Here is a 24422-nt window from a genome sequence, read left to right as displayed (position 1 = left end):
TTTCTTCAGGACCTGGGTAAAGGACCTGTGGTGACATTGCTGCGCTCCTCACATGGTCCATCACATGATCCATCACCATGGTGATGGATCATGTGATTGACCATGTGATGGGCGCAGTGACGTCATCACAGGTCCTTTTCCTCACAGATGAAGGCTGGCTGCGCGAACAAGTGGATTAAGGTGAGTTAAATTTTTTTAAATTTTTTTTTTAACCCCTCCAGCCCTATTGTACTAGGCATTCTGTATTAAAGAATGCTATTATTTTCCCTTATAACCAAGTTATAAGGGAAAATAATAATGATTGGGCCCCCATCCCGATCGTCTCCTAGCAACCGTGAGTGAAAATCGCACCGCATCCGCACTTGCATGCGGATGTTTGCGATTTTCACGCAGCTCCATTCACTTCTATGGGGCCTGCGTTGCGTAAAAAACGCACAATATAGAACATGCTGCGATTTTCACGCAACGCACAAGTGATGCGTGAAAATCACTGCTCATGTGCACAGCCCTAAAGAAATGAATGGGTCCGGATTCAGTGCGGGTGCAATGCGTTCACCTCATGCATTGCACCCGTGCGGAAATCTCGCCCCGTGAGAAACCAGCCTAATCCTCAGGCTCGGGTCTGGATCTTTAACCAGGGTGATCGGGTTTTGGTTCTGGTGCTGACCGTGGACAGTAAGTTCCTGGCTAGGTGGCAGGGGCCCTACGAGGTACTCGAGAAAATTGGAGATGTAAACTATAAGGTACACCGGCCAGGGTGGCGAATGCCGGAGCAGGTTTACCATGTGAATTTACTCAAGCCATAGAAAGATAGGGAAACCTATACAGAAGACAACCCGCGGCTGGGTTTTCTAGGAAATGAGGTACTGGCCCCTCTGTCTGATGCAACAGAGGCGGCTGCCACAGTAAAAATAGCTGACAGCCTCTCCTCTAAACAGACTCAGGAGGCCAGGGAGTTCGTTAGTCGGAATACAGATGTGTTCTCGGACCTTCCTGGACGCACTTCCATAATCCAGCATGACATTGTCACTGAGCCTCAGGCAAAAGTCCGGGTACCCGAAGCTCGGTGACAAGCCATCTCAGAGGAGGTGCAGCTAATGTTGCAGCTAGATGTCATTGAGGAGTAAAAAAGTGAGTGAGCCAGTCCTATAGTATTGATACCCAAGCCAGACAGGACGTTGCGGTTTTGTAACGACTTTCGTAAACTTAACGATATTTCTAAGTTCAATACGTATCCCATGCCTCAGGTGGATGAGCTAGTAGAGAGGTTAAAACAAGCACAGTACTTTAATGTTTTGGACCTCACGAAAGGGTACTGGCAGATGACCTTAACGGAGGCTTCCAAAGAGAAAACTGCCTTCATCACACCTGAGGGGCTGTATCACTATAAGTTGTTACCCTTTGGTCTGCATGGCGCCCCGCCACTTTTCAGCGACTTATGGACATTGTGCTTTGTTCACATTATCGGTATGCTTTTGCTTACCTGGACGATATAGTCATCCACAGTACCAACTGGGAAAGTCACCTACCAAAAGTGCAGGCTGTAGGGGACTCCCTTCGGAAAGCTGGCCTAACCGCTAACCTGAAAAAAATGTGTGATAGGGTTAGAAGAGACTAACTACCTGGGGTATGTCATTGGGCGCGGAGTCATCAAGCCCCAAGTGAACAAAATAGAGGCGATACGGAATTGGCCCCGACCTGTCACCACTCGGCAAATAAAGTCATTCCTGGGAATAGTGGGCTATTACATGAGGTTTGTTTCCCACTTTGCTACCCTAGCCGCGCCCTTGACAGGACTCTTGAAGGGACACAAGTCAATGATGGTTCGCTGGGATGATCGGGCGGAAGAGGCTTTCTCCGCTTTGAAGTCAGCCCTGTGCGGGTCCCCGGTTTTGGTGGACTTCAAAAGAGTTTATAGTACAGACCGATGCCTTCGAAGTAGGCCTCGGTGCTGTACTGTCTCAGGAAGTCAACGGGTAGGAGCATCCCGTTGTCTCTCAGCCGTAAGCTCACCCCAGCCGAGACCAGGTATAGTATAGTGGAGAGAGAGTGCCTGGCCATCAAGTGGGCACTCGATTCTCTCCGGTATTATTTGTTGGGGAGAAAGTTCCGCCTGGTGACTGACCACTCCCCTCTCAAATGGATGAGCCAGGCCAAGGACAGAAATGCCCGGGTCACCCGATGGTTTCTGTCCTTACAAAACTTTAAGTTTTCAGTGGAACACAGCTAGGGGTTTTGTCTGGGAAGGCAGGCATTTTCCTCCCAACATGTGTGGCTGGGCTGGTTTCCAGCCAGGTGAGGTCAAATACCGGACCGGAGTTTAAGTGCCGGGTTTTGGCAGCACCTGGTTCAGTCTGTTTTGGGATCTGAGGCTTTGTGCCGTGCTGGAGGGCTGAGAGCCGCATGCTGGGGAAACAGGCCCCCTAAAGCCTGCTGGAGAAAGAACTGCCAACAAGGTGATTTTTATTTTATTTTTTTCTGTGGACTTTCCATTGTGTGAACTAACAACAAGACTACAAAGTGTCATTTTGTTTTTGCCCTATGTGTGAATAAACACTGAAGTTTTGCTTTACAAACTTTTTTTGCCTCTGTATTGCATCCTCTTACCATGCCTACCAGAGAGAATCCCGCCAATATATATTGTGTCCCATTTTTGCATATATATATATATATATATATATATATATATGTATGTGTACAAACACACACACACGTGAAACTCGAAAGATTTGAATATTGTGCAAAGTTCATTTATTTCAGTAATGCAACTTAAAAGGTGAAACTAATATATGAGATAGACTCATTACATGTAAAGTGAGATATTTCAAGCCTTTTATTTGTTATAATTTGGATGATTCTGGCTTGTAGCTTATGAAACCCCAAAGTCACAATTTTGAGGTACCCTTTGCTCAGGGGAATGGATTAGTTAGCTGACTAGAGTCTGACACTTTAAGCCTAGAATATTGAACCTTTTCACAAAATTCAAATTTTAAGCAATTCCGATTCATTTGCATTACTGAAATGAATGGACTTTGGCACAATATTCAAATTTTTCGAGTTTCACCTGTACAGTTGCAAGAAAAAGTATGTGAACCCTTTGGAATGATATGGATTTCTGCACAAATTGGTTATGAAATGTGACCTGATCTTCATCTAAGTCACAACAATAGACAATCACAGTCTGCTTAAACTAATAACACACAAACAATTAAATGTTACCATGTTTTTATTGCACACCATGTAAACATTCACAGTGCAGGTGGAAAAAGTATGTGAACCCCTAGACTAATGACATCTCCAAGAGCTAATTGAAGTGAGGGGTCAGCCAACTGGAGTCTAATCAATGAGATGAGATTGGAGGTGTTGGTTACAGCTGCCCTGCCCTATTAAACACACACACCAGTTCTGGGTTTGCTTTTCACAAGAAGCATTGCCTAATGTGAATGATGCCTCGCACAAAAGAGCTCTCAGAAGACCTACGATTAAGAATTGTTGACTTGCATAACGCTGGAAAGGGTTATAAAAATATCTCCAAAAAACTTACTGTTCATTAGTCCATGGTAAGACAAATTGTCTATAAATGGAGAAAGTTCAGCACTGCTGCTACTCTCCCTAGGAGTTGCCTTCCTGTAAAGATGACTGCAAGAGCACAGCGCTGACTGCTCAATGAGGTGAAGAAGAATCCTAGAGTGTCAGCTAAAGACTTACAAAAGTCTCTGGCATATGCTAACATCCCTGTTAACAAATCTACGATATGTAAAACACTAAACAAGAATGGATTTCATGGGAGGATACCACAGAGGAAGCCACTGCTATCCCAAAAAACATTGCTGCATGTTTAGTTTGCACAAGAGCACCTGGATGTTCCACAGCAGTACTGGCAAAATATTCTGTGGACAGATGAAACCAAAGTGTGGAGAAAAAGAGGCACAGCACACCAACATCAAAACCTTATCCCAACTGTGAAGTATGGTGGTGGGGGCATCGTGGTTTGGGGCTGCTTTGCTGCGTCAGGGCCTGGACGGATTGCTATCATCAATGGAAAAATGAATTCCCAAGTTTATCAAGACATTTTGCAGGAGAACTTAAGGCCATCTGTCCACCAGCTGAAGCTCAACAGAAGATGGGTGTTGCAGCAGGACAACGACCCAAAGAATAGAAGTAAATCAACAACAGAATGGCTTAAACAGAATAAAATACGCCTTCTGGAGTGGCCCAGTCAGAGTTCTGACCTCAACCCGATTGAGGTCCTCAAGAAAGCGATTCACACCAGACATCCCAAGAATATTGCTGAACTTAAACCGTTCTGTAAAGAGGAATGGTCAAGAATTACTCCTGACCGTTGTGCACGTCTGATCTGCAACTACAGGAAATGTTTGGTTGAAGTTATTGCTGCCAAAGGAGGTTCAACCAGTTATTAAATCCAAGGGTTCACATACTTTTTCCACCTGCACTGTGAATGTTTACATGGTGTGTTCAATAAAAACATGGTAACATTTAATTCTTTGTGTGTTATTAGTTTAAGCAGACTGTGATTGTCTATTGTGACTTAGATGAAGATCAGATCACATTTTATGACCAATTTGTGCAGAAATCCATATCATTCCAAAGGGTTCACATACTTTTTCTTGCAACTGTATATATATATATTATACACAGTGATAGTATGTGTGTATGTGGTCAGAAAACCAGTCAGTATCTGGTGTGGCCAACATTTGCCTCACGCAGTGCAACACATCTCCGTCGCATAGAGTTGATCAGGTTGTTGATTGGAATGTTGGTCCACTCCTCTTCAATAGCTGTGCAAAGTTGCAGAATATTGGCAGGAATTGGAACACGCTGTCGTATACGCCGATCCGAAGCATCCCAAACATGCTCAAAGAAATTGAATAACATAGTAACATAGTACATAAGGCCGAAAAAAGACATTTGTCCATCCAGTTCGGCCTGTTATCCTGCAAGTTGAACCAGAGGAAGGCCAAAAAAAAACAAAAAAAACTGTGAGGTAGAAGCCAATTTTCTCCACTTTAGGGGAATAAAAAATTCCTTCCTGACTCAAATCAGGCAATCAGAATATCTCCCTGAATCAACGACCCCTCTCTAGTAGCTATAGCCTGTAATACTATTAAGCTCCAGAAATACGTCCAGGCCCCTCTTGAATTCCTTTATTGTACTCCCCATCACCACCTCCTCAGGCAGAGAGTTCCACAGTCTCACTGCTCTTACTGTAAAGAATCCTCTTCTATGTTTGTGTACAAACCTTCTTTCCTCCAAACGCAGAGGATGTCCCCTCGTCACAGTCACGGGGATAAATAGCTGATGGGATAGATCTCTGTACTGACCCCTGATATATTTATACATATTAATTAGATCTCCCCTCAGTCGTCTTTTTTCTAAAGTGAATAACCCTAATTTTGATAATCTTTCAGGGTACTGTAGTTGCCCCATTCCAGTTATTACTTTAGTTGCCCTCCTCTGAACCCTCTCCAGCTCTGCTATGTCTGCCTTGTTTACAGGAGCCCAGAACTGTACACAGTACTCCATGTGTGGTCTGACTAATGATTTGTAAAGTGGTAGGACTATGTTCTTATCACGGGAATCTATGCCCCTTCTGATGCAACCCATTATCTTGTTGGCCTCGGCAGCAGCTGCCTGACACTGGTTTTTGCAGCTTAGTTTGCTGTTTATTAAGATTCCTAGATCCTTTTCCATGTCAGTGTTACCGAGTGTTTTACCATTTAGTATGTATGGGTGACTTGCATTTTTCCTTCCCATGTGCATAACTTTACATTTATCAGTGTTAAACCTCATCTGCCACTTATCTGCCCAAGCCTCCAATCTATCCAGATCCCTCTGTAGTAGTATACTGTCCTCATCAGTGTAAATTACTTTACACAGTTTAGTGTCATCTGCGAAAATTGATACTTTACTATGCAAGCCTTCTACAAGATCATTAATAAATATATTGAAGAGAATAGGGCCCAATACTGACCCCTGAGGTACCCCACTAGTGACAGTGACCCAATCTAAGTATGTACCGTTAATAACCACCCTCTGTTTTCTATCACTCAGCCAGTTACTTACCTACATACAGATGTTTTCTCCCAGTCCGAGCATTCTCATTTTATATACTAATCTTTTATGTGGTACAGTGTCAAATGCTTTGGAGAAGTCCAGATATACGACATCCATTGATTCGCCGCTGTCAAGTCTAGAACTTACCTCCTCATAGAAACTGATTAAATTAGTCTGACATGACCGATCCCTCACGAAGCCATGCTGATATGGCGTTATTTGCCTATTTCCGTTGAGATGCTCTAAGATAGCATCTCTCAGAAAACCTTCAAACAGTTTACCCACAACAGATGTTAAACTTACCGGCCTATAGTTTCCAGGCTCTGTTTTTGGCCCCTTTTTGAATATTGGCACCACATATGCCATGCGCCAATCCTGTGGGACATTCCCTGTCAGTATAGAGTCTGCAAATATCAGAAATAAGGGTCTGGCTATGACATTACTTAATTCCTTTAGGATACGGGGGTGTATGTCATCCGGTCCTGGCGATTTGTCTATTTTAATCTTTTTAAGTCGCTGATGTACTTCTTCCTGGGTCAGACAGGACACTTTTAATGGGGAATTTATTTTTGCATTCTGCATGTCATCTGACAATTTATTTTCTTCAGTGAATACATTGGAGAGAAAAATATTTAACAGCTTTGCTTTCTCCTCATCGCTCTCTGCGACTTCCCCCTCATTACTCTTTAAAGGGCCGACACCTTCAGATTTATATTTTTTAACATTTATATAATTGAAGAACATTTTAGGGTTAGTTTTACTCTCTTTGGCAATTAATCTCTCGGTCTCTAGTTTGGCCGCTTTTATTTGTTTTTTACATGTTCTATTTTTTTCCTTATAGTTTTTCAGTGCTTCCGTGCTACCCTCCTGTTTTAGTGTTTTATATGCTTTCTTTTTGTCATTTATTGCTTTCTTTACAGTTCTATTTATCCACATTGGTTTATTTTTGTTCCTTAACCTTTTATTACCATACGGTATGTACCTCTCACAATGAGCTTTTAGGATGTTTTTAAAGATATCCCATTTTGTGGCTGTATTTTTGAGGACTTTGTCCCAGTTAGTTAGGCCTATGGCCTCTCTTAGTTGGCTAAATTTAGCTTTTTTGAAGTTTGGTATTTTTGTTCCTCCCTGTAGAAACGCTCTTGTGAATGATAATTGGAAGGTTATTACGTTATGGTCACTATTTCCCAGGTGTCCCCCAACCTGCACGTCTGTTGTTCTGTCGGGCCTATTGGTTAATACTAAGTCCAGTATGGCCGTCCCTCTAGTCGGGTCCTGAACCAGTTGGGAGAGGTAATTGTCTTTGGTTATTGCCAAGAACCTGTTTCCCTTATGAGATATACAAGTTTCAGTTTCCCAGTCTATATCTGGGTAGTTGAAGTCCCCCATAATAACCACCTCATTATGATTTGCCGCCTCGTCTATCTCGTTTAGTAGTAGATTTTCTGTGGACTCTGGTATATTAGGTGGTTTATAGTAAACTCCTATTAGTAATTTATTGTTGTTTTTAGCTCCATGTATCTCTACCCACAGTGACTCCACATGTTCATGTCCCTCACTTATATCTTCACGGAGTGTGGGCTTTAGACCGGACTTTACATAAAGGCAGACCTAAAATAGGTCCTAAAGAACACTTTAGACTCCAAAAGTATAGTGACCTCCTGCAAGCAAGTAGCAATGCCATCCCACATGTACGAGGACTAGAAGTACTGAACGATTATCTAGAAAACCACAGGATGCTAACTAAGCTACCTGAAGAAGTGGCTTCTATAAGGAATCGCTATGTGACTGAACAGTTAGATCAAGGCAAGAACTTCCCAAGTTTTAAAGAGTTCACTGAGTTCGTCAATAAGGAAGCACAGATAGCATGTAATCCAGTAGCATCATCTTATGTCTTAAAATTCTTAGAAGAAAGGCCTGCAAGAGAGATTAGATGCGCAAGAGCTACTAGCTTTGCAACCGACACATCAGCTAAAGGTCCAGATACCTACGAGAGCAAGTTTAAAGTCACTACTGGGATCAGTAGAGAGACAGAACTAACAAATCTTCAGACTACTTTTAAATGTATGTTCTGTGGAGAGAACCACTCCATACACAAGTGCCAACAATTGAAGTAGTCCCCAGAAGAAAAGAAAAAAATTGTACTAGATAACCAACTGTGTTTCGCATGTCTAAGAAAAGGCCATGTTACTAAGGAGTGTAAGAAAAAGGCCACATGCAGCGTTTGCAAAAGATGCCATCCTACACCACTACGTGAAGAACGTCCAAAGAAAGATAAATCCTCAATACCTAAAGATACTGAGGAAGAAAAGAAAGTATCGGTATTCTCTTGCAGAGTGAGGGAAGGAGAAGGTAGTGGCACATCAATGGTTGTACCAGTGTGCATTTCAAATCCTAAAAGGAGCAACAAGAAGGTATACGCCTATGCGCTACTGGATACCCAGAATGACGTCACCTTCATTGATCAAGAAATCTGCAAGAAATGACAAGTAGCTACAGAACGAGTGAAGCTCAAACTCACCACAATGATGGGAAGAGACACATTAGTGAACAGTCAAAGGGTCAAAGGACCGAGTTAGAGAACTTGATTCAAACTTCACATTAGATCTACCTCTAGCTTATACAAAAGACGATATACCTCTAGATCGCATATCTACCTGTAAAACAGCCAATAAATGGGAGCACGTATCTGTCATATATCATGAAATGTCCCCGCTGAAGGAGTTTGGTGTTGGACTGTTGATAGGTTACGATTGTCCTGAAGCCTTGGTACCATGAAAGGTAATCACAGGAGGAAAGGGTGAACCTTACGCTGTTCAAACTGATCTAGGATGGGTTGTTGTTGGAGGAAAACGGCACATTGCAAACTTAAAGGGAACCTGTCATCTGGATTTTATGTATAGAGCTGAGGACATGGGTTGCTAGATGCCCTTTAGCACATCCACAATACCCAGTCCCCATAGCTCTGTGTGCTTTTATTGTGTAAAAAAAAAACTATTTGATACATATGCAAATTACTCTGAGATGAGTCAGAGCTTGAAAATATGACTCTTCTCTGGTCACACAAGTAAGATATGACTATTTTATGTTAATTTGCATAAAAGGCGGGAAGTACAAAAATGCATAATACTTATTGAGTTCGTCTGCAAATTAAATTAAAAGTGTAATTTTATATGTTTAGGGTAACACAATGAACATTTAGAAATGCTCAGTGAGGGTAGCATAGTAGAGGTGACAGGTTCCCTTTAAGAAAGGTGATAGGATTATGTCATCGAATATCTGTCCAAGAGTTACCAACTGTAAGTCCAGCAAAAGTAATCAAGATCCTTGAATCCGACTTTGCAGACATAAGTTCTAAAGAAAAGAGTGTATCCCAAGAAGACATAAAGTTCGTACACACTCTAGAAGAAAGTATTCAGCAGAATCAACAAGGTCATCTTGAAATGCCCTTACCTATTAGAGAACGACCTCTTCTGCCACATAACAGGAATCTTGCCCTAGCAAGATTGAAATGTTTGAAGAAAAGGATGGTTAGAGATTCCAAACTCAAGAATGATTATTTGAAATTCATGGAAGGCATCCTCGACTAAGGACATACAGAGAAAGTTAATAACCAACCTAAAGAAGAAGTGTGGTACATCTCACAGCAAGGTGTTTACCACTCAAAGAAACCAGATAAGATTAGAGTAGTATTTGATTGCTCAGCAAAGTATGATGGTGTTGCATTGGATGATCATCTACTAAAAAAAACAGCTCTTACAAAGACTCTGCCTGGAGTACTCTGTAGATTCAGAAAGTATTCTGTAGCGGTCATGTGTGACGTTGAAAAGATGTACCTGGCCAATCAGAATGAAAAGGGTTGCCCATCAGCAGCAAATTTTCTGAAGAAAAACTTTTATGTAGATGATGGTCTCATAAGTCTAGAGTCTACAGAATCTGTAATCAAACTAATGAAATAAAGCGTTAAGAGAGTTATGTGCAAGAAGAAACCTGCGCCTTCATAAATTAATCTCAAACAACAGAGAGGTACTGGAATCCATCAGTTACTCTGAACGTGCAGCAACAATAAAGAATGTAGATCTCCATTATGATCATCTTCCAGTCCAGAACGTACTTGGATTGGGATGGAATGTAAAGAATGACAAGTTCTTCTTTGAAGTATCTATTGAAGAGAGCGTTGCAACTAGAAGTACCATTCTTTCCACAGTGGCTTCTATATATGATCCATTGGGATTCTTGGCCCCAGTAATCCTCAAAGCAAGAGAAATACTGCAAGAATTATGCAGACAGAAGTTGGAATGGGACGAGCCCATATCTGAAAATTGGTTGGATAAGTTGGATAAGAGACTTGCAAAACTTGAGAGAAGTTCGAATACCCAGATGTTTTGTACCTAATTATTTCGGAAAGTACAAGAAAATATAACTTCATCACTTTTCAGATGCCAGTAGTTATGGTTATGGTCAGTGTTTCTACATCAGAGTAATAGGAGAAGAAAAGATACACTGTGCCCTGGTTAGGGGGAAGGCCAGAGTTGCACCTACCAGTATTCAGACAATACCAAGACATGAACTGACCGCAGCTGTTGTTTTAGCATCAGTAAGCTAGTTTCTGAGAGAAGAATTGGAGTTAAAAATAGATGAAGAATATTTTTGAACAGACTCACAAGTTGTCCTAGGATATATAAACAACGAAGCTCGAAGATTCCATATCTTTGTCGCCAACAGAGTTCAGAAAATTTGGGAAATAACAAATCCAGAACATTGGCATCACATTGACACAAAGCATAACCCAGCAGACCATGCTTCAAGTGGGAAAAGGAAATCACGCCCAGTAAAGGTTACACAGAATTGTCAATGGGCGATCCAGAAGTAAAAGTTGTAAAAGCATTGAGCACTGCTGCCAAGTGTCAAGATGACATAGTGTTAGTAAAAGAAGAAGATTTACCTAGAAGTCAATGGAAATTGGCCAAAGTTCTAGAAGTTCAAAAGGATGAAGACAAACTAGTAAGAAGAGTGTTGTTACAAATAGGAGACTCAAAACTTGACAAAAAAGGAAAACGTCTCGCTACTCCACTCAAGCTGGAACGTCCTAGACAGAAGTTAGTTGTTCTACTTGAGAGTGATAAGACACTTGGAAGTTGAGAACATGATGGAAAATTCCTCAAATTCATGTTTAAGTTCTACTACTGAGAACATAGAATTATAGGTAATTTTGGTGGGAGTGTAGCTGAACAGCTAAGACCTGTCCTAGGTTGCTAATATGACTTACATGTGTATATAGCTAAACCTGCTAATAATGTAATACAGTTTACATGTTTATATGTTAGACAAAAGCAGAGTTATTTACTGTGATTTCATGTTTTGGATGTCATGTAACAGTCATATATTGTGTTCACAGAAGCAGAAAAGATTCCTTTAAAGATGCCTTTAAGATTCATTATATGAATGTAAGGTAATCTCAATGACACAACAGAAAGCATAGAGTTAAACTGTTACTGCCCAGGAGTCTTGACCAATCATAGCCAGCCTCACACTGAGCAGGAGTCTTGACCAATCACAGCCAGCCTTACACACAGCCTGTGTGGGAAATCCCCCTAGCTGGAATCATTATTCACCAGAGAGAGGAGCTGAACAGACACACAGTTCCAGTCAGAGTTCAGTTTTATGGGAACAAGAGGCCAAAATGGGTATTTAGAGAAGAGCAAGTAGAACTATTGGTTAAACCTCAGATATACCTCTCAGAGATCATAAAGTGCTTAAATAACTTAAAGTGAGAGTACAGATACTGAAGAGAGAAATACACTGCTCAAAAAAATAAAGGGAAAACTTAAACAACACAATGTAACTCCAAGTCTATGAAATCAAACTGTCCACTTAGGAAGCAACACTGAGTGACAATCAATTTCACATGCTGTTGTGCAAATGGGATAGACAACAGGTGGAAATTATAGGCAATTAGCAAGACACCCCCAATAAAGGGGTGGTTCTGCAGGTGGTGACCACAGACCATTTCTCAGTTCCTATGCTTCCTGGCTGATGTTTTGGTCACTTTTGAATGCTGGCGGTGCTTTCACTCTAGTGGTAGCATGAGACTGAGTCTACAACCCACACAAGTGGCTCAGGTAGTGCAGCTTATCCAGGATGGCACATCAATGCGAGCTGTGGCAAGAAGGTTTGCTGTGTCTGTCAACGTAGTGTCCAGAGCATGGAGGAGCTACCAGGAGACAGGCCAGTACATCAGGAGACGTGGAGGAGGCCATAGAAGGGCAACAACCCAGCAGCAGGACCGCTACCTCCGCCTTTGTGCAAGGAGGAACAGGAGGAGCACTGCCAGAGCCCTGCAAAATGACCTCCAGCAGGCCACAAATGTGCATGTGTCTGCTCAAACGGTCAGAAACAGACTCCATGAGGGTGATATGAGGGCCCGTCGTCCACAGGTGGGGGTTGTGCTTACAGCCCAACACCGTGCAGGACGTTTGGCATTTGCCAGAGATCACCAAGATTGGCAAATTCGCCACTGGCGCCCTGTGCTCTTCACAGATGAAAGCAGGTTCACACTGAGCACATGTGACAGACGTGACAGAGTCTGGAGACGCGGTGGAGAACGTTCTGCTGCCTGCAACATCCTCCAGTATGACTAGTTTGGCATTGGGTCAGTAATGGTGTGGGGTGGCATTTCTACCCTCCATGTGCTCGCCAGAGGTAGCCTGACTGCCATTAGGTACCGAGATGAGATCCTCAGACCCCTTGTGAGACCATATGCTGGTGCGGTTGGCCCTGGGTTCCTCCTAATGCAAGACAATGCTAGACCTCATGTGGCTGGAGTGTGTCAGCAGTTCCTGAAAGACGAAGGCATTGATGCTATGGACTGGCCCGCCTGTTCCGCAGACCTGAATCCAATTGAGCACATCTGGGACATCATGTCTCGCTCTATCCACCAACGTCAGGTTGCACCACAGACTGTCCAGGAGTTGGCAGATGCTTTAGTCCAGGTCTGCGAGGAGATCCCTCAGGAGACCGTCCGCCACCTCATCAGGAGCATGCACAGGCGTTGTTGGGAGGTCATACAGGCATGTGATGGCCACACACACTACTGAGCCTCATTTTGACTTTTTTTTAAGGACATTACATCAAAGTTGGATCAGCCTGTAGTGTGTTTTTCCACTTAAATTTTGAGTGTGACTCCAAATCCAGACCTCCATGGGTTGAAAAATTTAAATTTCCATTTTTTCATTTTTGTGTTATTTTGTTGTCAGCACATTCAACTATGTAAAGAACAAAGTATTTCAGAAGAATATTTAATTAATTCAGATCTAGGATGTGTTATTTTTGTGTTCCCTTTATTTTTTTGAGCAGTGTATATCCACCATTTTATGTTGAATGACAAGATTGAACAGTTGAACCACCATCTTATGCATACCGCCATTTTGTGATACTTTATTCAACACGTGTTTTGTACATGGACTATCTGCTGTGGAGGCGGCAGTGTTATATATGAAGAAAAGTTGAAGTTACTAAAAGTTATTTCAAGCATTTGGTGTTCTCTTTAAACCTACTGTTTCCATAGAACTGGAGCTAGAAGAATTAGACAGTCTGGTTGGACTAAAAAGGTTAGAGATATCAAAATTCTTCTAATGCCACAGCGCAAAAGGCACTTCATAGTGCTGTGCCAGCCACAGATATCAATACTATAGGACTGGCCCACTCACTTTTTGATTCCTCAATGACGTCTAGCTGCAACATTGTCGCCGAGCCTCGGGTACCAGGACTTTTGCCTGAGGCTCAGGGACAATGTCATGCTGGATTATGGAAGTGTGTCCAGGGAGGTCCGAGAACACATCCATGTTCCGACTAACTACCTGGCCTCCTGAGTCTGTTTAGAGGAGAGGCTGTCAGCAATTCTTACTGTGGCAGCCGCCTCTCTTGCATCAGACATAGGGGCGGGTACCTCTTCTCCTAGAAATCCCGGCCGTGGGCTATCTTCTGTACAGGTTTCCCTATCTTTCCGCAGTTTGAGTAAATTCACATGGTAAACCTGCTCCAGCTTTCGCTGCCCTGGCTGGTGTATCTTGTAGTTTACATCTCTAATTTTTTCAAGTACCTCGTAGGGGCCCCTGCCACCTAGCCAGGAACTTACTGTCCACGGTCGGCACCAGAACCAAAACCCGATCACCCGGGTTAAATATCCGGACCCGAGCCTTCTGATTATATATCCTACTCTGGGTTCGCTGAGCTGCCTCCATATGCTCCCTAACAAGAGGCAACACTGTCTATCCGATCTTGCATCTGGGTAACGTATTCAATGACACTTTTTTTATGTGGAGTGGGTTGTTCCCACGCCTCTTTGGAACGTCCAAGAGACTGCGAGGGTGTCTGCAATATAGCAGTTCGAAGGGCTAGAACCCAGTAGATGCCTGGGGTACCTCTCACACTGCGAACATGAGATAGGGCAGAAGGAGGTCCCAGTCCTTCCCATCTTTAGCCACCACCCTTTTCAACATATTTTTTAATGTTTGGTTAAACCTGTCTAGACTGTCCATTTGCGGATGGTAAATGGACTTCCGTTGCTGTTTTATATGCAGCAACTTACAAAGTTCCCTCATCACCTTGGACATAAAAGGGGTCCCTTGGTTGGTCAGAACCTCTTTAGGTAGTCCTACTTGGAAAACATCTCCATTAATTCCTTTGCTATGAGTTTGGCCGAGGTATGTCGCAGTGGCACCGCCTCCGGGTATCTAGTGACTAAGTCTAGAATGACTAAGATGCCCTCTGGCGGACTTCGGTACTGGGCCTATGAGGTCCATAGCTATTCGGTCAAGTGGTACTTCGATAATCGGGAGAGGTACTAGGGGACTACGGAAATGTGGCTGGGGACTAGTTATCTTGCAGGTCAGGCAAGATTTACAAAACTTCCACCTCTCTGAATATGCTGGGCTAGTAAAACCGCTGTATAATACGATCCTGAGTTTTCTGCAGCCCCAGGTGACCTCCGAGAACGTGTTGGTGGGCTAGATCTAACACAAGCTTGCGATAAGCCTTGGGGACCACCAACTGTTCAATAGGCTCACCCCGTAGTTGGTTAACTCGATACAACATATCCTATCTACTGTTAACACATTTTCCCAGGAGTGGGATAGGGTTGGGTGCTGACGTTGGGCGCTACCAAAGTTATCCCTGGAGACATTGAGGTCTGTCAATTCGGGACCCGGCGACAAGTCCTCCACGTCTCCCACCATCACACTTAGCAGGGTTGTCTCTCCCTCTTCCACCGAAGTGGTTGTCACCCCCCACTGCTGGTCTGGTCTCAGGCTCCGAGGGTTCTGGTCTCCACCCTGAGCCGGGCCACTGTGCTAGGGTTACCCTCGTCTCATGGGTATCAGTCACACTCATAGCAGGCTACAGTGACTGGAAGTCTCTCCCTATGATGAGTTCATAATGTAGATTTGTGACGACAGCCACCTCGTGGGTCCATCTACCGGCCACCGTAGTTAGAGACACCAGCGCTGTGGGGTAGTCTTTTAAAGACGACCTTTCACTTGTATAAACTATGTGAACTGAGTATGCTGCCATATAGAGCGGCGCCCGGGGATCTCACTGCACTTACTATTATCCCCGGGCGCCGCTCCGTTCTCCCGTTATAGGCTCCGGTACCTTTGCTCCTTAAGTTATAGTAGGCGGGTATTCCCTTGTCCTGTGGGCGTCTCCTTCTCCTAGGCTGCAGCGCTGGCCAATCGCAGCGCACCGCTCACAGCCTGGGAGAAAAAAAACCTCCCAGGCTGTGAGCTGTGCGCTGCGATTGGCCAGCGCTGCAGCCTAGGAGAAGGAGACGCCCACAGGACAAGGGAAGACCCGCCTACTATAACTTAAGGAGCAAAGGTACCGGAGCCTATAACGGGAGAACGGAGCGGCGCCCGGGGATAATAGTTAGTGCAGTGAGATCCCCGGGCGCCGCTCTATATGGCAGCATACTCAGTTCACATAGTTTATACAAGTGAAAGGTCCTCTTTAAGTCTCCATGGATGCACATCACCCCGACTTTCCGGCCAGTATACTCAGGGGACCGCACCAGGGTAGCCCTTACTAGGGTCACCAGACTCCCTGAGTCCAGCAGAGCCTCTGCCAGAGTGTCTCCCACTTCCACCTGGCACAAATAATCTAGAGTCTCTGGGGTACCTGTTGCACACAGCCTCCTGGCATATAGCGACTGACGGTAGCCATAGTTAGGGTCCATGGGCTCAACCCGATGGGGACAGTCGGCCCTTAAATGGCCAGGATCCTGACACCGCCAGCAGACTATCGGAGCTAGGTCTGCTGTGGGTACATCCCGGGCGGGTTTTATTGGCTCAAAACTCCGGGCCTGGTGTGGAGATTTCTGCGGTTTGGCGAATCCCCCCCCCCCCCCCCCCCGCCGACAGAACCCTCCTTTAGATTCCTGGTGGCTTCATAGCGTTCCACCAGGTCCACCATCTCAAGGGCATTGCCAGGAGACACCTGACCGATCCAGTGCTGGAGAGGGTATGGTTAAGCCCTCCAGAACATATCGGCTAACATACGATCCAGCATAGCAGTGGGACTCAGCATGTCAGGCTGTAGCCATTTTTTGCAAGAGGTGAAGTTATAATACTGGGGTCTTGCAGACTCAGCCGGGTTAAACCGCCACTGATTCACCCGCTGGGCCCGGACCAACACATTCACCCCCAGACTTGCCAGAATCTCACCCTTGACTTTCTGGTAGTCGGCCGCTTGATTGTCCAGCAAGTCGAAATACACCTGCTGGGAATCGGATGCCAGGAACGGAGCGATGACCTCAGCGCATTGGTCACGGGGTAGCTTTTCCCTGATGGCCACTTTCTCGTACATCGCCAGGTAGGTTTCAATGTCGTCTGCGGGGGTCATCTTACGAATCGTGGCACGGACTGCGTTCCGGGGATCGTGGACGCTCTGGCTTGCTCCTGCTGTCTGCAAAGCCATCACATGTAGCAGCAACTGGTTAGTCTCCTGCTGCTGCTTATTAGCCTCGCGTTGCTGCAGGTTTGTCTCTCGCTGCTGCAGATTAGCCTCCATGAGGGCCTTCACAACAGCCTCCATTTTGTCATGGGACACTGGTTGTAATACATCTGGTTTAATGTACGACATACAACCGTGCCTGAAAAATGCAGAAACCAAAAAAATCGGTGTTCACGCCAGCCTCGCTGCTCATCCATCCTCCACCAATTGTGGGGTTTCGCTCTGGTAGACCGGATTAGCGGACGCAGTATAGAGGCAACAACAAGTTCTTTGGATCAAACAGTTCAGTGTTTTATTCACACTTTAGGCAAGTGACAAAACAAGCAGTCATAATCAAAGGAAAAGTCACCTTGCGGTGTTGGTGGTAATTCACACCATGTGGCAATTCAGCCTCAGAGTCCTTGACCATAGCAACACCAACCTGTTTTCACGCCAAACAGGTAGCAAGCCTTCATCCAGACACATGGCTCCCAGATGCCAACACAGAGACCTCGCTTCTAAGCCGAGCTGCCTATTTAAGGACAGCCAGGTTCTGCCAAAACCCGGACCGGCATGTAAAATCCAGTCCAGTATTTGACCTCATCTGGCTGTAAATCAGCCCAGCAGCACATGCTAGGAGGAAAATACCTAGTTTCCCAGACAAAACCTCTCACTGTGTCACTATATATATATATATATATATATATATATATATATATATATATATATATATATATATACAGTTGCAAGAAAAGGTATGTGAACCCTTTGGAATGATATGGATTTCTGCACAAATTGGTCATAAAATGTGATCTAATCTTCATCTAAGTCACAACAATAGACAATCACAGTCGGCTTAAACCAATAACACACAAAAAAAATTAATGTTTACATGGTGTGTTCAATAAAAACATGGTAACATTCACAGTGCAGGTGGAAAAAGTATGTGAACCCCTAGACTAATGACATCTCCAAGAGCTAATTGTCAGCCAACTGGAGTCCATTCAATGAGATGAGATTGGAGGTGTTGGTTACAGCTGCCCTGCCCTTTAAAAACACACACACCAGTTCTGGGTTTACTTTTCACAAGAAGCATTGCCTGATGTGAATGATGACTTGCACAAAGAGCTCTCAGAAGACCTACGATTAAGAATTGTTGACTTGTATAAAGCTGGAAAGGGTTATAAAAGTATCTCCAAAAGCCTTGCTGTTCATCAGTCCACGGTAAGACAAATTGTCTATAAATGGAGAAAGTTCAGCACTGCTGCTACTCTCCCTAGGAGTGGCCGTCTTGTAAAGATGACTGCAAGAGCACAGTGCAGACTGCTTATTGAGGTGAAGAAGAATCCTAGAGTGTCAGCTAAAGACTTACAAAAGTCTCTGGCATATGCTAACATCCCTGTTAGCAAATCTACGATACGTAAAACACTAAACAAGAAAAGGAGGAAGCCACTGCTGTCCAAAAAAAACATTGCTGCACGTTTACAGTTTGCACAAGAGCACCTGGATGTTCCACAGCAGTACTGGCAAAATATTCTGTGGACAGATGAAACCAAAGTTGAGTTGTTTGGAAGAAACACACAACACTATGTGTGGAGAAAAAGAGGCACAGCACACCAACATCAAAACCTCATCCCAACTGTGAAGTATGGTGATGGGGGCATCATGGTTTGGCACTGCTTTGCTGCGTCAGGGCCTGGATGGATTGCTATCATCGAAGAAAAAATGAATTCCCAAGTTTATCAAGACATTTTGCAGGAGAACTTAAGACCATCGGTCCACCAGCTGAAGCTCAACAGAAGATGGGTGTTGCAACAGGACAACCACCCAAAGCATAGAAGTAAATCAACAACAGAATGGCTTAAACAGAAGTGGCCCAGTCAGAGTCCTGACCTCAACCCGATTGAGATGCTGTGGCATGACCTCAAGAAAGCAATTCACACCAGACATCCCAAGAATATTGCTGAACTGAAACAATTCTGTAAAGAGGAATGGTCAAGAATTACTCCTGACTGTTGTGCACGTCTGATCTGCAACTACAGGAAACGTTTGGTTGAAGTTATTGCTGCCAAAGGAGGTTCAACCAGTTATTAAATCCAAGGGTTCACATACTTTTTCCACCTGCACTGTGAATGTTTACATGGTGTGTTCAATAAAAACAAGGTAACATTTAATTCTTTGTGTGTAATTAGTTTAAGCAGACTGTGATTGTCTATTGTTGTGACTTAGATGAAGATCAGATCACATTTTATGAATAATTTGTGCAGATATCCATATCATTCCAAAGGGTTCACATACTTTTTCTTGCAACTGTATATATGTATGTGTGTGTGTGTGTGTGTGTGTGTATGTATGTATGTGTGTGTATATATATATATATATATATATACACACACACATACTTTATAAGCATGTAATGTTAATGAGTAATGCTCAATGTTAATGTTAATGAGTAATTTGTTTGTGTCTATGTAGTTTAACCCCTTCCCGACTGCCTACTGTGTATGTACACGTCCTATCTGCACATGCCCCGTGCAGATAGCACGTATATACACGTGCAGTCAGAGCTGGGATTAAAGCTCTTGCTCAATTTTTCTGCTTTTAAAACAGATAGTGATACCTCCTAAAATAGTTATTATTTTACATTTCCCACATGTCTACTTCATGTTTGGATCGTTTTGTAATTGACATTTTCTTTTTTTGGGACATTAGAAGGCTTAGAAGTTTAGAAGCAAATCTTGAAATTTTTCAGAAAATTTCCAAAACCCACTTTTTAAGGACCAGTTCAGGTCTGAAGTCACTTTGTGAGGCTTACATAATGGGAATCGCCCATAAATGGCCCCATTTTGGAAACTACACCCCTCAAGGTATTCAAAACTGATTTTACAAACTTTGGTAACCCTTTAGGTGTTCCACAAGAATTAAAGGAAAATGGAAATGAAATTTCAGAATTTCACTTTTTTGGTAGATTTTCCATTTTAATCCATTTTTTCCAGTTACAAAGCAAGGGTTAACAGCCAAACAAAACTCAATATTTATTACCCTGATTCTGTAGTTTACAGAAACACTCCATATGTGGCCGTAAGCTGCTGTACGGGCATGTGGCAGGGCGCATAAGGAAAGGAATGCCATATGGTTTTTGGAAGGCCGATTTCACTGGGATAATTTTGTTGCCATGTCACATTTGAAGAGCCACTGATGCACCCCTAGAGTAGAAACTCAAAAAAATTACCCCATTTTGGAAACTACGGGATAAGGTGGCAGTTTTGTTGGTACTATTTTAGGGTACATATGATTTTTGGTTGCTCTATATTACACTTTTTGTGAGGCAAGGTAACAAAAAATAGCTGTTTTGGCACATTTTTTTTTTTTTTGTTATTTACAATGTTCATCTGACAAGTTAGATCATGTGGTATTTTTATAGAGCAGGTTGTTACGGACGCGACGATTTTTTTTTTCTTATGGCGACTGTCTTTTGTACGGGCTCATTTTTTTCGGTATGAGATGACGGTTTGATTGGTACTATTTTAGGGTGTATATGACTTTTTTTGATCGCTTAGTATTACACTTTTTGTGATGTAAGGTGACAAAAAATAGCTTTTTTGACACTCCTATTTTATTTTTCTTATGGTGTTCATCTGAGGGATTAGGTCATGTGATATTTTTATACAGCAGGTTCTTACGGATGCGGCGATACCTAATATGTCTATTTAACAATATGTACATTTAACACAATAGAAGGATTTTTGAAACAAAAATGTTTTAATGTCTCCATAGTCTGAGAGCCTTAGTTTTTTTTATTTTTTGGCCGATTGTCTTAGGTAGGGGATCATTTTCTGCAGGGTGAGATGGTTTGATTGGTACTATTTTAGGGTAAATGCTACTTTTTGTTCACTTGGTATTACACTTTTTGTAATCTTCTTTTTTTTTAGCAATTTTTATTATTATTTTTTCACGGTGTTGACCAGACGGGGTGAATCATGTGATATTTTTATAGAGCAGGTTGTTACGCACGCGGTGATACCTAATATGTCTGTTTTTTTTTTGTTTTTTTTCAATTTCTTTACAATTTTATATGTCTCTTTTTATGGGAAAGGTTTTTTTTTTTTTTTTTATTGAAACTTTAATTTATTTCCTTTTAATATTTTTTATTTTTGTTCCACTATGGGACTATGTTCCACTATGGGACTATGGGACTTCAACATTATAGGGTCTGATCCCTGTTTTAATGCAGCACAATACATCTGTATTGTACTGCCTTGACTATCAGTGTAATACACTGATAGTTTGCCTATGAAACCCAGCCTGGGGGCTGGGCCTCATAGCCTCCGTACATGCCAGGCCCCAAGGCCTTGAAATGGCTTGGGGCTGCCATGGCAATCATCGGGTCCCCGCCACCGCAACGTGGGGACCCGATGGCTAAGGAGAGGGAGTGAAAACCTCCCATATGCCGTGGTCAGCGCTGACCGTGGCGTATGAGAGGTTAATCCACCAGCATCGGCATGATAACCGATGCTGGTGGATGCAGCAGGGATCCAGCTGTCAGTAACAGCCGGATCCGTGCTGCTGATTGCCGGACCGCTCATGGGGATAGGGAAGGACCGCAGGAGGAGAACGCTCGTCCTGGGGCACAAAGTACTGGCCATTTAGGATGAGCATTCTCGTCCTGGGTCCTTAAGGTGTTAAACAAAAAAAAATAGGTAGGTCAGACCGACCCAATTAACCGGCTGAATAACAATTATATATTCCTATAACGGTGGCAAGTACAGTGTATTTTAAACCAAAACAATAGGTAGGTCACACTGACCCAATTAGCCGGCTGAATAACTATTATACTGTATATCCCTGTGACGGTGGCAAGTAAAGGTTTTTTCACTCAAAAAAGAATTGTTTTGTCTCGCCCACACAATTAACAGACTGATTAACTATTATATTTCCCTGTCACTGGTGCAAAAGAGTAGGATGGCACCAAAAGAAAAATGACAAAAGCTCAGCAGGTCGCCCTCGGACTTAACAGCACGATTTAAGTATGGTATTTCTGTCTCACTGATGCAAAGGAGCTTTATTGCACCCATCAATAATGCCTACAGGTCACCAGCACACTTTTTAAAACTAATAAAAGCCTAACACTCTCCCTGCCTGCAGCAGCAATACTAGACATGACTGTGGTGGCTTCCATGTACCCACAGCTTAATCACTTGTTGAATGTGGGTTTGCTAATCCCTATCCATGACTTGTAATTTGTATGGATTTTTTTAATATAGAAATGTTAGTAGCAATATTATTTTTATATATATATATATATATATATATATATTAATAGCAATATTATTTTAAGGTTATATTATTTAAAAATTATAAAACTCAGATTTATTCTTGGCAGATAACTGTACCAGGACCTCAGAGAAACATGTGATATTGACAGATTTTAGAACAGATAATTGTGGTGTCACAGAAGATACACAGGAAGAGCATGCCATTATCCCAGATGTATCCTCAGCCTTTCACAGCAAAGGTCTATCATCTGATCCTTTGGATGGATTTCAATCTTCTGATTCATCACAGACTGTTAAGCAAAATAAAAGCCACAGAAGTGTTCATCATCACAGAAGTCACACAGGGGAGAATGCTCTTTCATGCTCAGAATGTGGGAAATGTAAATATAAGTCACATCTTGTTAGACATAGAACTCACGCAGGGGAGAAGCCATTTTCATGTTCAGAATGTGGGAAATGTTTTCATCAGAAATCACATCTTTTTAACCATCAGAAAATTTACATAGGGGAGAAGCCATTTTCATGTTCAGAATGTGAAAAACATTTTAACTGTAAATCAGATCTTGCCAAACATCAGAGAATTCACACAAAGGAGAGGTCATTTTCATGTTCAGAATGTGGGAAATGTTTTTCAGATAAATCATATTTTCTTAGCCATAAGAGAATTCACACAGAAAAGAAATCATTTTCATGCTCAGAATGTGGGAAATGGTTTCACCGGAAATCAAATCTCCTTAAGCATCAGAGAATTCACACAGGGGTGAAGCCATTTTCATGTTCAGAATGTGAAAAAAAATTTAAGTGTAAAGAACATCTGGTCAGACATCAGAGAATTCACACAGGGCTGAAGCCGTTTTCATGCTCAGAATGTGGGAAATGTTTTCACCAGAAATCACATCTTCTTAAACATCAGACAGTTCACACAGGGGTAAAGCCGATTTCATGTTCAATATGTGAAAAATGTTTTTACCACAAATCAGATCTTGTTGCTCATGAGAGAACTCACACAGGGGAAAAGCCATTTTCTTGTTCAGAATGTGGAAAATGTTTTAGCCAAAAATCTAATCTTGTTATACATGAGAGGAAGCACACAGGGGAGAAGCCATTTTTTTGTTTAGAATGTGGAAAATCTTTCACACAGAAATCAAGTCTAGTTTCACATCTGAGAACTCACACAGGAGAGAAGGCATTTTCTTGTTTAGAATGCGGGAAATCTTTCACACAGAAATCATATCTTACTATACATCAGAGAATTCACACCGGGGAGAAGCCATTTTCATGTTCAATATGTGGGAAATCTTTCATACAGAAATCAAATCTTGTTACACATCAGAGAAATCACACTGGAAAGAAACGATTTTAATGTTCAGAATGTGATAACGAGAGATGAAGGAACTTTTCAAAAATTTAATTCTGCAGCTTGGTCAGGAATTCGATAAGGAATTTGATTCATTCTGAATTAATTTGTCATGAATAACTATGTTAAAACCCCATTCAGCCTGTCAATCAGTGGGATCATTTTTAACGTTATAAAACTACAACTCCCACCATGCCTTGCTGTAGGCTGATAGCTATAGGCTGTCTGGGAATGCTGAGAGTTGTAGTTTTCCAACAGTTGGAGGACCGCACGTTGGGCATACCTGCGCTACTGCAATATGGCCTTTTGGGTTAAAAAAAAATCACTCACCTCATCCATTTGCTCGCACAGAGGCAGTCTGCCCTACTGAAGTACCTGCGCTTAGTGTGATGACATCACCGAGTGATCATGCTGGGAGACCATGCTGGACAGAAGCCTCCACCTGGCAGCCCTATGGAGAGCCCGATATGTCACCAGATCTCCTAAAAATACTTTTTCCCTGCGCGATTCAAAATGCTCCGATGCTCATCTTTGTGGGACTGCCTGGGTAAAAATATGAGTCGGTCCGGGTTCAGCTCTGAACCCGGACAACTCCTTTAACTCTGTTTTTACGCTATAACATTTGCAGCGTTTATTTTTAGGCACAAATTACATGATAACTTTATTCATTATTTGATTATAGTGATACCAAATACATAGTTTTTTTTTTTTAAAAGTTTGACTACTAT

At 42.7% G+C, this 24422-nt stretch overlaps 1 protein-coding gene across 4 annotated transcripts in view; it reads left to right on the top strand.

Moving 5' to 3' along the window:
• LOC120999539 (zinc finger protein OZF-like) overlaps positions 1 to 24213 on the top strand; it is a 49073-nt gene extending 24860 nt beyond the window's left edge. For all 4 annotated transcript variants that reach the window (XM_040430502.1, XM_040430504.1, XM_040430503.1 and 1 more), the window contains one exon: positions 22445 to 24213. In XM_040430502.1, coding sequence (XP_040286436.1) covers positions 22445 to 23700 — 1256 coding nt within the window. In that variant the 3' untranslated portion in view covers positions 23701 to 24213. The remainder of the gene's footprint in view (positions 1 to 22444) is intronic.
• The last annotated feature ends 209 nt before the right edge of the window (positions 24214 to 24422 follow it).

Source organism: Bufo bufo, chromosome 4, assembly GCF_905171765.1.
Source record: "Bufo bufo chromosome 4, aBufBuf1.1, whole genome shotgun sequence".
In the NCBI taxonomy this organism is placed as follows: domain Eukaryota; kingdom Metazoa; phylum Chordata; class Amphibia; order Anura; family Bufonidae; genus Bufo; species Bufo bufo.
This window is presented reverse-complemented; position numbering and strand designations above follow the sequence as displayed.